The sequence below is a fragment of the Geospiza fortis genome, unplaced genomic scaffold (assembly GCF_000277835.1).
Source record: "Geospiza fortis unplaced genomic scaffold, GeoFor_1.0 scaffold130, whole genome shotgun sequence".
NCBI lineage: Eukaryota > Metazoa > Chordata > Aves > Passeriformes > Thraupidae > Geospiza > Geospiza fortis.
This window is the reverse complement of record NW_005054300.1, coordinates 15,000,113-15,013,539: the sequence shown is the minus strand read 5'-3', so window position 1 is coordinate 15,013,539 and position 13,427 is coordinate 15,000,113. Positions and strand designations below refer to the sequence as shown.

General features: G+C 36.6%; 1 protein-coding gene across 1 annotated transcript in view; it reads left to right on the top strand.

The window, feature by feature from the left end:
- DLG5 (discs large MAGUK scaffold protein 5) overlaps positions 1-13,427 on the top strand; it is a 61,775-nt gene that overhangs the window by 37,046 nt on the left and 11,302 nt on the right. The window contains 8 exon segments of the mRNA XM_031062190.1: positions 1-170; positions 3,069-3,207; positions 5,006-5,153; positions 5,652-5,773; positions 6,846-6,935; positions 8,151-8,319; positions 12,048-12,210; positions 13,101-13,234. The exon segment at positions 1-170 is cut by the window's left edge and continues 18 nt beyond it. Coding sequence (XP_030918050.1) covers positions 1-170; positions 3,069-3,207; positions 5,006-5,153; positions 5,652-5,773; positions 6,846-6,935; positions 8,151-8,319; positions 12,048-12,210; positions 13,101-13,234 — 1,135 coding nt within the window.

The following is a 13,427-nucleotide window of genomic DNA, read 5'->3' as shown; positions in this document are numbered from 1 at the left end:
ATCGGGAGGAGGGAATTGACTGCACTCACCTGTCTTCAAGGAAATCCTGTGAAGATGACATTGGCTTTCAGAGAGTTGAAGAGCCAGAGATCAAAAGACCACGGCCAAAATCGGCTCCTGCTCTGAGGCATAAAATGACCCCTGTGCCCATTCCTAATCCTGCACTTCAGGTAGAAACTTGCTATTTTGAAGGACAAAACTAGAAACCTTGAAGTGTATTAGCAGTGTGGTTTTGGGTGCCCAGTTATGTACCAGAGCAGGAGAAGCATAGCCCATCCTCAGAATTCAGGTCTTCTAAACTCAAGCTCAGTTGGCCCTTGGCAGTATCACAAAATACAAAAACAGTATGTGGAGTTCCAGTATTTAGCAGGCAGTGGTGGCCACCACACAGAAAGATGGTGTTCTGCTTGGCTGCCATACCTGGGATTTTAATGCTGCTTGTTGGAACACCTGGGCTCTTGTATGTTTTTGACAATGTGAAAAGACATAAATTAAACCACAAAGCATCAGCTTTAGAAAAACTGAAAATAGGGTTTCTGAAGTTTTACTCTGTCAAATTGGTTGTCCAGATCACAGTACAATTTAATGGACAAAGGTGTACCACCCATAATGTTGGGTTTTTTTAAATCTTTTGATGTATCAAATTTGGACATCTTGTCTGAAATTCAAAGGGCGTTAGGCCCATTACACTATAAAGGTGAACTGTTTATTAGAATATGATGCATGCTCAAAATCAGCATATAATTTGTTAGAATAAAGAACCCTGCTGAGAAAATGGTGAGCCATGTCTTGACAGAGTGTATGGAAGAAACATTTTTTGCGCTCTGGGAAGGACCTATTTAGACGAGCGCATTATATAAAAGTGACATTGTTACATCATAATGACTTAGAATTTCATATTCTTTTCCCTTACTTGTGTGTACCTGGCTAATCGCAGGTATAAACAAGTAAGGGAAAAGAATATGAATTTCCTGTTCACAGAGTTTTAGAAGCAATACAGATGGCTCAGCTGATTTGGAAGTAGTGCAGGATTAGAGCCATATCCTGTAAAAATACTGGTATAAGAGCACACCTGGCAGGTTTTAATGACTTTTTTTGGTCTACTTCATTTCTTATGCATTCCCAAACATTTTTTAGGGAAAAATAGTTTTGGAGAGCTTTATGCCTCTGTGTAATCACTGCTCAGCAAAAAAGGAAAACATACCTCTATTACCAGCACAATTAAAAAACCATAGTCCATTGTAGCTACTATGAAGAACATTAACTCTCTCCCAGCCAAAACCAGCACAACAAATGACTGAAAAGCATAAGAGTTTAATTTTGTAGCTGAAATCAGCAGATTTGGTCTGAAGAGCATTATGGCTAAGAGAAAGATCACAAGAACGGGGCTGCATGAAGTGAGGGAGGGCATATTGTGGTGTCATATTTTAGCATGTGTGTAACAACAAAACAAGATCAAGATACTGAACACGTTTGAGTAGGGGGTGTTTCCTTTATATAGAATATCAGGTTGATCTATTAGCAGATAGTCCCATTCTTCATTGTAGTGCATTGTCATGGGCATATGCACAGCCCTGGTTATAATTGTAGTAATGTTTGTATAATGAGTAAAGAGTTGCCAGTTGTGACAAGGACACATGTAGGTGGGGACTTATGCCCAGGAGATTTGTTAGCTGGAACAGAGTGGGTGATTTTGGCACTCCCTGTTGAAGAGACCAAAGGTTACATGGGGACATATTGCAGTTGCTTCGATGTGCTGCCCAAGCTGTGTTATGGGTGGCAAGGTAGGTGTTGGTTTGAGGTAAAGAAGAAAATGATATAATAGAATTACAATGACTTCTTTTTTGTTTTGTTTTTTTAAGGTTTATGTCTTTGTTAATTTTTGATTTTAGGATTAAGTTAAAAATAGGTTCTATGATTCGTTTTTATTTTTTCTCTTTCCCCTGTCCACTCAGAAAACAGGCAGAGCTTTGTAACTCTGAAGTTGTTGGCCCGAGAGCACAAGTGATACTGTGCCTCAAAATGTGGGCATCAGTCACTCTGAAATTTTTTTTTCTGGTGGAATGGAGTTGTCCTTGTCCATTGCAACTACATCACACTGTTTGTGACAGTGGTGCCCAGTCAGCATGCATTCACTCCTGAAGTAGTATTTGTAATAGCAAAATACAGTGTAGTTTAAATTTGTAGCCATAGTGGGTGTTGTAATTTTGCTTAGATGTGTATATGCACAGTTAATTTTGTGTACTTTCTTAAGTTGATAAATTTAGGTGTGCTTTAATTCCTGAATAGTAGGTGGAACAATTACTAGTGCAGACATAAAATGAACAAGTATTGATTCTAAGAATGCACCTCTGCCTTTTTGAGTCTCGGTGTTCTCTGTAATTCTTAATTTAATTAAAATACTGTTATCATAAAAAACTTCAAGTACATTTTCAATAATTATTTTTCACTTTTTTCATGCATCAGTCACATTTTGTGTTGTACATGTCAGATGTGTGAATGCCCTGTGCTGAGCCCTGCATTTGCAGCTCTCCTGCATGCCTGTCAATGTCTGAGCTATTCTTACATATGTTGTTAACTCACCAGTGTCTACTTGCTAAACACAGGACAGAAGTTGTGAAGAAGAACTTGTTGTTCGACAGCAAGTTGAACTGCTTGTTGAAGAGAGGTTACTCCACATGTATCTGGAAATGCAGGCTTAGAGGAAAATGCTTTCTGGCTTTTTAGCCAGATTTTCTGTAGCAAATACTAGTGACAATAGCAGCTGAAATATCCTGTGAAAGCAGAGAAATGTAACTGTATGCTGGGTGTTTCATTGATGTAAAAGGTATCAGTTAAATTGCAAACATTGGCCTAAGATTATAAAATAATAAAAAATAGTAACAAAGTAGGATGGAGGAAAAATGGATAGAAGGACATCATTGAAAGACAAATATCTAAGAAGCACTGTGGTGGCACAATCTGGAACTGATACTTGAAAGTTTGATGTTGCTTATAGTCCCATAGTTTGGCTGTTTTACTCTTTTGAATCTCTAACTTGCTGTAATCAAATTTCTGCGTTCTTGTAGGTGCAGAAATATGCTCCAGCTAGTGAGGAGCATCTGTCTCCAGAGCTACAGGAATGGGCGCCATATTCCCCCAAACGTTCTGCTAGGCACAGCGATGGCTTTGTGCCTGCTGCCTTGTACCCTGGCAGCATGTCAGCAGGTGAGTGGCAAACTCCAGACTGCTTTCTAGGAATGCCCCAAGGCACTTGTCCACGTTGGACTGTATTGGGGATTAGTGGTGTTGAGTACAGAAGAAACACGACTCACCAAACCTGTTTCCATGGTCTGTTGTAGTCTGAACATGGTATGCTCAGCTTTTGGACTGTAAAGAAGTGAAGCCTGATTAAGAATCACTAAGGAAGCTGAGCAACTTGTGACTGAAGGATTTGTGTTTCATCAGTTTCTGTGCAGAGGAGTTCGCAATACATTAGTGCAGAACAAGGTGTAGCCTGTCCTTTAGGAGGAAAAGTAAGATTTTCAGTATTTTTGAAAGTAAATGAAGGTATCCCAGGGTTTAGCTGCTTTATTTCTGAAATTCTTCCAAAGAAAAGATCTGATATTCAGGCAGTGAAACATATTAAGTTCTACCTGTTGGAAGTGTTTGGGGTGTCTAATGTTGAGTGCCCACACAGGCTGTGATCTTAATCGAAGTGAAAGGTTAAATGTGAGCGTGTTTGAGTTATTAAGATAGTGAAAAGGGCACTCACAAGAAGCTCAATATATATCAGTATAATCAGGTGGAACAGTAAACAGCATTTTGTCTCAGTTGATAGAACAGTTTTTGGTATTGAAGTTCATGTTAGCAGGTTTTGAATTGGTACTGACTAAATGGATTATTTAAGGAGGTAATTAAGATATTGTATGCTAGTTAATTTGTGAAGTCAAGAAGCATTTGGTAAATGTGTTTTTAGATAGATTGCTCAGTCTTTAGTATCTAATTTTAGGTTTCAGTTTTCAGCAGTTGTATATTAAATTTCCAATCCGGTGATAATGATTTTTAGGGGTTTATCCTCTCTTCTTGTAAAGCCCCCAACTCCTGTAAGTTCTAGAAGCTATGGAACATTTTATTCCTACTGGAGAAGATGAAGGTAATAATCTGTGTCTCTGGAACAATGAACAGCTTCAAGTAATGGTGCCCCAATCAGTTGAAAAGACATGCTCAAGAGAAACTCAGACCAAGAAGCTTTTGCTCTTCTTTGATTTCTTTTACTCTTCTCTCACTTTGTCTCTTAATTGCAGTAGCAATAGTATTAAAAGTATTATGTCTAATCTTGTAGTTAACTTTTATCTTAGCATGATACTTTGGTACAATAACTTTTGCACAAACCTACTATAGACAATTTTAGACAATATGAGTCTATGTCTTGAAATTTTTGCTACTGTGTTCTATCCTACCAACTCATTTAAGAGGAAATTTTAAGTTAGATTTTTGTTTAGTACTGAAGGATTAATATACTTAAAGCAGCTTGAGTAATAAGTTTCAGAAATAAATATTAGATTTGAAAGTCACGATAGAAGTGGGACTCTTGGAGGCAACAAAAGAGAGGAACCAGAATAACTATAGCTGCAGTCAGTTGAAGTGCTAAATAAAATCTTGCATGCTGGTTGGATGACTAAATTCTGAATTTCTGTTCCTCGTTAAAAAATTTCTGTACTTGAAAACACAATATCTTTTATTTACTAGCACATATGAAAATCATATTCTGTGAATGGCTTCATTTTTGGTAATATAATCCACTTTATTACTGACTCATTACAGAATTATAAAGAAGATTTTAAACATGCATGTATTATCAAAAAGGTGTCATATGGTGCTTAATAATGTATTTGTGTACTAATATTTTTATTTATCATATGTGTAAATGTTAAAATGTATAATTATAAAATATTTAGGTGTATTTTAAATCTGGACTTTATATGCTAATAATGTTGATAAGAATATGCTTTTATCATTGAAGCAGGGACAGTACCAAGAAGCTTAGCACCATGTCCTGCAGTGACTGCTGTCATGAGAAATCCAATCTATACTGCCTGGAGCCATAGAGTTCACACCAGCAATTGCCCGTCAGTTGCCAGCCAAATATGTCATCAGCATCTGCATCCCAGGTGTTTTAAAATTTATGTCTCACTAAAATTTTGTTTTCATTAGGGTAAAATTTATTCTAGCAGTTTGGTGGATTGCAGAGTGAAACATGCTGTTGTTGTGTGTTCCTTGATCCAGTGGTCTCAAAACCATTATGGCATATAAATGATGTGCCAGTTGCTTTCATGTCTTTCAGTGACTGATGGATTAGGTTTTCCTCTGCCCCACTGGCTGATACTGACAAAGAAATTAATTTTTTAAATTAACTAATTTCTAATTTTTTTCTTGTCACTGCCAATACAAACAAAGCTTTCTTCTGTTTTATAGTACTTCAAGGCTATTTTTCTTCTGGCTTCCAATAGTTCATAAAATGATGGGACAATGTGGAAGTGGAAATGAAAGAAGCATTCATTTTATTCAGTACATGGGCTAACCAAAATTTTTTGTTGGCCAATTTCTGTTTGCTGAGGTTCTTTGCCCAGTTCTAACTGTTGCCCTATTCTGCTTTTCTTTTGATGTAGTTCCCAGCATCAAGGTCGCCTGAGTTTGGACCTAAGTCATAAACACTCCAATGACTACTCTGAAAATTCACGTACAAGAGCATCTCATGGCTCAAATTCATTGCCATCTAGTGCCAGACTTGGTAACCAGCTTTTCTGATTTATTTTCTGTGGGATTCCTGTATGCTGGAGAAAATTATAAATGGAAAATTCCTTAAGTACTCACGTTATGGGATTGTCATGGTTGGCAAAGCCTAAAGGGCTCCGGTGTTCCTTTGCTTCTTTTCTTCATGAAGAAAGTAATATGCTTTATTTCTCTTATGTGGGTTTATGACTAAAGGTGTTCCCTGGAAGTTGCTGTGTTTAATTTGTTCTTTACAGTCTCTTTGAAATGGTCTCTGTGTGTGAGGGATTCTCCTTTCCATGCCTGTTATTCTTTAAAAGTATCCTTAGAGAGTTGGGACACAGGGCCAAAGGTTGAGGTTCAATGAGCTGGTAAGAAAGGAGAGAGCCCGTTGAACAAAAAGTCAAGGATGACTAATGGCCAAATGTAAATTGTACTCTTGGAAAATAAAGTATACTTATGTTTAGTTGATTGACATGTAAATATTTTGTTATGCCTAGCCTAATGATACCAAAGCAAATGCATGCTTTATAGCAGTGGCATTTTAAAATTTTAGATTTATTTAAATTTTTAATTATGTAATAACTAGGGGTTTTATATGTGTTTGTGTTCCCGTGCTCTGTGAAAGATTGAGTAGAGCATGGTAGCTTTGTAAGCACAGCAAAAAGGAGTGTAACAATTTGCAACCAGTATCAGTGATGTTCTATTCATCCAAGCAGAATGTAATCCAGATATTTTAAATGCCCTTTGCAAAGTCCCATGAATTCTTAGAGAACAGAGATGTTCTTGTTTGGACTTGGAGTCAAGTTAAATTTGGTAGGAAAATACTAAAAATATTTTTTCATCCAACAATGTACAGTGCATATACTGGGTGCCTGCATTGTGTTCTGTTTATATTGACTGTGTAATCAAGATAATTTGCTATAATTGTGATATTCACATTTATGAGGGTAATCATCAAAGTTTTTGCCTTGATCATTTAGAGGTCACTTTAATGCTCATTGAAGAAGTACAATCTAAATTTACTTTTTTTTGTTAATTGTAGTGGCTTTTACTTTTGTCTTTTTAATTTTTCCTTGTTTTAAAAATAGGTTCTTCGAGTAACTTGCAGTACAGAACAGAACGAATTAAGATCCCTTTAACACCAAGATATCCAAGGTCCATGATGGGCTCTGACAAAGGTGAATTATTTTAGTAATTTTAGTTATACTGTTTTCAGCATAACCAAAACAAAGCCCTTGCAGTTGTTAAATCAGGTTGTGCCACAGTCTAAGTAGGACAATTTTATTAAGGTTACAAAACCTGCATTTTGCCAGAGAAATGTTAAAAAAGAAAAGAAACTTTCTAGTGAAAGTTGGTTTTTTCTGATGGTTGACTCAAGTACTGGCGCACTGAGTAAAAGTTCAGACAGAAGTAAGAATAACCATTGCTGAATGTTTTGTAGTTGTTGTTTCTTCTAGAATGATGCCTTGAAAATTTTAACAGTGAGCTGACATGCTTTTTTTTTTTGTTTCTTTAAGTATATGATTTGCTTACTGTTGTATCACTGATTGTGAATTATACTTTGAAATGCAGTGAAAATATTTCAGTGCTTCACTCAAAATTGCCTAGTGGAAGTTGATTAAAGATAAGCAGTAGTTGGAGTGCAGTAGAATCAGGAGTTTGCTGACAGCAATCAGCAACTCTTTGCTACCATCACTGCTCAAATGTTCTGCTGCCTTAATGTATTGTGAGCAGTGGTTTTCCTAACTGGGCCAATAAAGTTCTGGAAAATAGCTTTCATTTGTGATTAATTATTTGAGGTTTATTTTCTGTAGCTTTTCAAAGGGAGCAAACTGTCAGGGCACTTGTTCTATAGATTACTTAGGTTGTACTTAGGTACAATCAGGGTAAAGATGCAAACTACGTCTTGTCAAGCTTGTTTGAAATTTCAGAGCTGTCCTGTCTCTCTGTAGGATGCATGCTTGACTTCTGTTATCTTTTTCAGGTGTCACGTAATGTACCTCCTATGTAAAGGGAAGGGCTGCACATAAATATTTTATTTGAAAACAAACGTATATATTAGGTTTTTGTTTTACTTCTTTCCTGTCTTATTTTTCTTTAACATGCGTTTCAGACATGCTCATGATGTAGCTTGTCTGTAAGCTTGCCTCCTGTTGAACATGGCAGTAGTTGTTTGCACTTGGAGAGGACAGGTTTAACACAGAGTCCTTAAGGACAGTGAATTTGCACTGTCTGAAATAAGTTATCTGGTCTTCCTAAGCCTGGACTAATAGATAGTGAACAGTCACTCCTCTTTCTTGTCTCAGGTGTGTGTGGTGTCTTTCACTGAGTCTGGGTAGATCTGCCAACTATGAAAGATGCAGGACACTAAAACTCCTGTTGCCTCTTCCTAGGCTCCTTGTCACACTCAGAATGTAGCAGTCCCAGCTTGATAACTCCTCCCCAGTCACCTCTGAACTTGGAAACGTCCTCCTTCACCAGCAGCCAGTCTCAGAACTCCCTGTCTACATTACCTAGGATTTCCATTAGCCCCGTATCTGTCGGAGAACGTAGAAAAGATAGGTAAGGTCCCCATATTTTTTGTTTATAATACCAATGTGTCTGAGGAAATTTAGTGTGTTTATTAGTCTGAAGGAATGTGAACATTTAATTTAAATGAAAAATATGGAGATGCAGAGGTGCATCTCAGGTCCTGTTACTGAATGTTTTTTTCTTTAGAAAGTATGTAAGAGATCTTTTTGTGGATTTTAAGAATAGGTGATTTCATAAAGGTTTTGTTTCTGCCATGTTAGACCAATGGCAACACCAAGTAAGAGCAGTTTAAATTGGAATATACCCTTTCAGTTCAACTACCTCACATGCTTATTTATGATAGCCTTGTTCTGTACTCTAGAAATCTAAACAAAATTAAGACCTAGTAACATCTGATAGCTAAATATCAAGTGCCTTAGCGTGGCAGAATACGTGCTCCAACCACTGTGCCTTGTTTCCATATAACCAGATAACCTGAAAAATTGAGTGCATAACTGTGAAAGAACAGTACAGATGCAGTTGTACTGCAAACAGTACAGAACATATACAGATGCAATTTCACTGCTCTGACTGATCCCTCTGCCTGTACCTGGACCACTGCTAGTAATAGCATTCAGTATATGTGTATGTGCTTGCAGAATTGGAATCTAACGTGATAGCTTTCTTAAAAACATGTGCTTTGTGTTTAATGACCTTATATCTCACAATGAATATTTCAAAGATACTTTGCTTATAGTATCAGCCTTGGACATCTGTTTTCATTTTATCCTGATCTGGCTAGACTGAATATATGAAAAGGTTTACACAAATTCAAAGCATAGAACACTAAGACACAAATTTGAATCAGACTTTTATTTCCAGTAAGGCAGCTAAATGCCATTCGGGCAGTGTAAAAGAGCTCTGATGTGTTGGAATAGATTAGATTTATGTCAACTTCAAGACCCTTTTGTATGCTTAATTTATGTAAAAACACTGACCATAAAAATGTGAATGGTACTATTGTGAGGATATTCTGTATTTTAAATTTTCTGGTCGTAATAAAACGTTGTTCATAAAATATTACATGAAACTTTTGTCTTGTTTGAAGAATTTGTGACTAAGTTATTGTAGCATTTATAGAATGTGTTGTATACAAAGAACAGCGTTATTTGAAAGGAAATGTAAAGAGGTTTTTGTGAATTTACATTCTTACTTCAGTGTGACACTTGTACTACATGTACTCAACTTCTGTTCTTGTATAAATGTTCCTATGATTGTCACTTGCAAATTCTGAGTGTCTTTTCTCTTTCTCATGACTAATGATGTGAGTGTTCAGCTGAACAAGCTGGGGTTTTGGCAGTCTGTATCTCTGTGTCTTTGAGCACAAGATACATGTTCTGATCTCTGGGAAATAACAATTTTTGTTCATGTTGATCGTATTATTGACGTACACCCAGGTTCCAGCACCATTGCTCTTGCTGTGCTTATGGATAAACCATAGTCTGAATTGATTTTCCAAAAAGAGTATAATTCTAAGGTTTGGTGATGGGTTTTTTAAACAAAACAAACTATTAAACAGTTCTCAGTTTAGGAAAGTAGCTACTTAAATCTATCCTAAGAAATTTTCAAATTTTGGGGGGTTGTATAAGCTTTCAGTTTCCCACAAAATACAAGTAGTTCATTTGGCCTTTCCCCAGATGAAATTAATAATTAAATAGATTTTTAAAAAATTCAATGTTTCTTTTTGTTCTGTTGATTTTAATTTAAATGAAAATTAAAAGATCTCATCAATAAGGACTTCTTTTCTCTACTCCATGTCTAGTGATTCTGGCAGGCAGTCTGAGTATTATAGAGAAATGCTTAATTTGATTTTGATAAAACTGCTTATCAAATAAAACACCTTTTAAATGTTATCCTTCTTTTTTACTTTATTGGTGCTTTGCTGTACAGGCATAGTTATCTGTCATTCTGTTCTTACTAGAATTCTCAGATACATTTGTATGGGTTTGATTGCTTCTTACTCCAATCCGAAACAATTTAAAAATGGTTGTGGTAGATGAAAAAGCAGGTACAATAGACAAAGCTCCAAAAGATGCCATTTTAGTTTTTAATGCAGAAATAGACCTTGGTAAATTTTGTGACAAGAAGAAACTTCATATAATATTGCTTACACGCTCATAAGTGAGTGAAAAAATAATCAGTTTTCTGCAAGTTATCAGAATTTAGTTAATTTAGGTTACATGCAAAAAATGTGAGCATCAGTAATAAGTTCACTACATGGCTAAGCAATTGCTGAGGGCATTACCTCTAATGGTGATGTAAGATGGCTGAGTTCCAGACTTGCATTCATGTCAGCAGCCAACAGTTTTTATCTCTTATGCATTAATAAGCTGGCAAACTATTGTGCCTCTGCTGCAGAAGGCTACCAAAAAGATCCCTTCAAAGACTGGCAATATGCACACTTATGAAAAATGTCCCCTTCCCTCTGTCCCCAGCCTCAAATCCTACTTTTTCCAAAGATACCCTTCATCAGCCTCGATCACTTTGGTGGTAGTGAGTGAAGTCCAGTTAACTCTTCTGGTTTCTGAAAAGCACAATAAAATAGTTTAAGCAGTTGGCACAATTTAGCTAACATCTATGTGGCATAATGAAGTGCTAGGAAAGAAAACATTCAAATTAATGCATGTCAAATGCAGTATAGTAGTATTAAAATAAAAAATACACCACACCTGGTGCCCAAGCTATTTCATTTGCACTGAACTCAACTGTTAATGCCTGGTGGTGCCTCTTGCTGTGTAGACATTTTAAAGTTTATAATAGTGAAAGCCAGGACTTTTAGAAGGCTACCATTGGTTTATGCACATCATGGATGGACCAGCCTCATTTGTACAGGTGGATACATCCCAAATATGGGGGTAGGAAAGGGGAATGTATCAGGGCATTCTTTTGTATAAGCCTTTTTCTTGTTATACTTACTAGTGTCTTACTTCTGTTTGTCTTGTTCTAAGTGTTCTTGTCTTCTCAAATCTTCTGCATCTTTCAGATATCTGTTCCGTAATAGGTCTTTTCTGAGAATCCCTGTGGCTCCTAGGCCTAGGTTCTCATCACTAAGGAGTTTGAGGTTGGCCTGATCTAAGGTTGTCCTTCTCGAGCAGTATTGCGCACTTTGTGCTTTTTTTACGTTTGGATAATTGCCCTGAGGAGAATTTGCATGGTAATTGTAATGCTACCATGCAAACTGCTGTCCTAATGGCTTGAGTTTGCAACTGCTTAATTTTCATTACTAATTTGTGTTTCCCAGCATACAAATATGAAATATTATATTTGTGCTTTGTTGTCCTTTGGTTTACCACCTTACTATTCATTATGTTTATTTTCACTGGCAGTGAAGACTCCCAGCATTTGTATTTGTAACATACCCTTTTAGAATATGGTTTTACAAGGGCATATTATATACAGTAGTTCAATTACTTTCATATAATATGCATCTGGAAGCTTCTTTCCTATCAACTTCATGACCATTCTATTTATAGTTCATATTTACCATCATTTTTGGAGCAGTCATGTACCTGGTGTACACTTACTTCTACCACCGTACATTGCATGGTGATAAAGGAATGCATTTAAGACTGTTGACAATTAGTGGGGCTTTTTAAGTAACTGTTCAAAGCTGTTTTATTATTACAGTTCAGACAGGCATAAATATTGCATGTAACTTTGGTATTGTGGTGATTCAAGTGCAATTTTTTCCAACTCAGTTTTAAATTTCTTTTTACAAGGCCCTACATGGAAGAGCCACGCCATGTTAAAGTGCAGAAGGGTTCTGAGCCACTCGGGATTTCCATTGTGAGCGGAGAAAATGGTGGAATATTTGTTTCTAAAGTAACAGGTGGGAGCATTGCCCATCAAGCTGGCCTTGAATATGGTGATCAGTTACTGGAGGTAATTGCTTGCTTCCTATTGCTAAGGTTTAATAAATCAGCTTGTATGACTGCAGCCATATCTGCCCTCCCCAAAACGACTACGTTGTGAAACCTTGTGCACTGTGAGATGTAGCAAAGGGTACACTCTATTGTAATAGTCCATGATTGTGATTGTTGTGACATTTTTAGGGTTTATCATAAAAAGAATGTCTTTTGATGGTATATCTTCATCTTGTCTTATATAGATCCAATTAAATTTTAAGCTAGTTAGTTTCCATACTTAAATCTTAATCTTAAACTTCAGTCCCAACCCCATACTCTGCCTGGTAAGGGGAGTACATTTTCAAGCAGCTGGCTTTTACCAAGTTTCATGCTGTTGTTGCTGTGCCATATTCTTAGCTAAGATACCTGGTTAAAAAATTATTTATGTAGGCTCAATGATGTTTCTGCATACTGTGTTAGATAAACACATGGAGTAGCATTTTGTAAAGTACAGAACTGCTTTGTAAGTGTAACATTGTGTTAAAGCACCTTCTGTTGCACAGTGTGTTTCTGATACTAAAATAGACCTGAATAGATCTGAATTTATCTTTAAATTCTGAATTTACTCATACTGGGGATCTGAACCAATTTCTATCAAATCATAGCACAGATCAGAATATATATGTCTTTTAACAGTGAAAGTATTGTTAAACTCCTTGTCAGGTTACAAAATACTTGAAAATTATGATGATTCCTTCCAAGGAGTAAACCCTAGAAATCACTGTATAGCAATATTTTCATTCTCCTGTTTTCTCCAGTGGGAGTAAGTGAGCATTTAGACATTACACTAATTAGGACACTGAAAGAATGAGCTTGCTGGTTTCCATTTGCAGACTTGACATTCTGGTTTGTGCAATTTTCCCATAGTTTAATGGAATTAATTTGAGAAATGCTACAGAGCAACAGGCTCGACTAATCATTGGGCAACAGTGCGACACCATCACTATTCTGGCTCAGTATAACCCACACATGTATCAGCTTGGCAATCACTCACGGTCAAGGTAAGGCTGGCTAGACCTGGAAAAAGATAGCTCTTCTGTCCACACAATTATTTAGCTGATAGCTAACTTCTGTACACTTAATGTGTTTGCAAATGTGAGCACACGTGTGCTGATAAGTGTGATTGCTTTGAAAAATAATGTGTGAATGCATGTTTGTCAAAAGAAGAATGCTGGATGCATCAAAGTATATTTT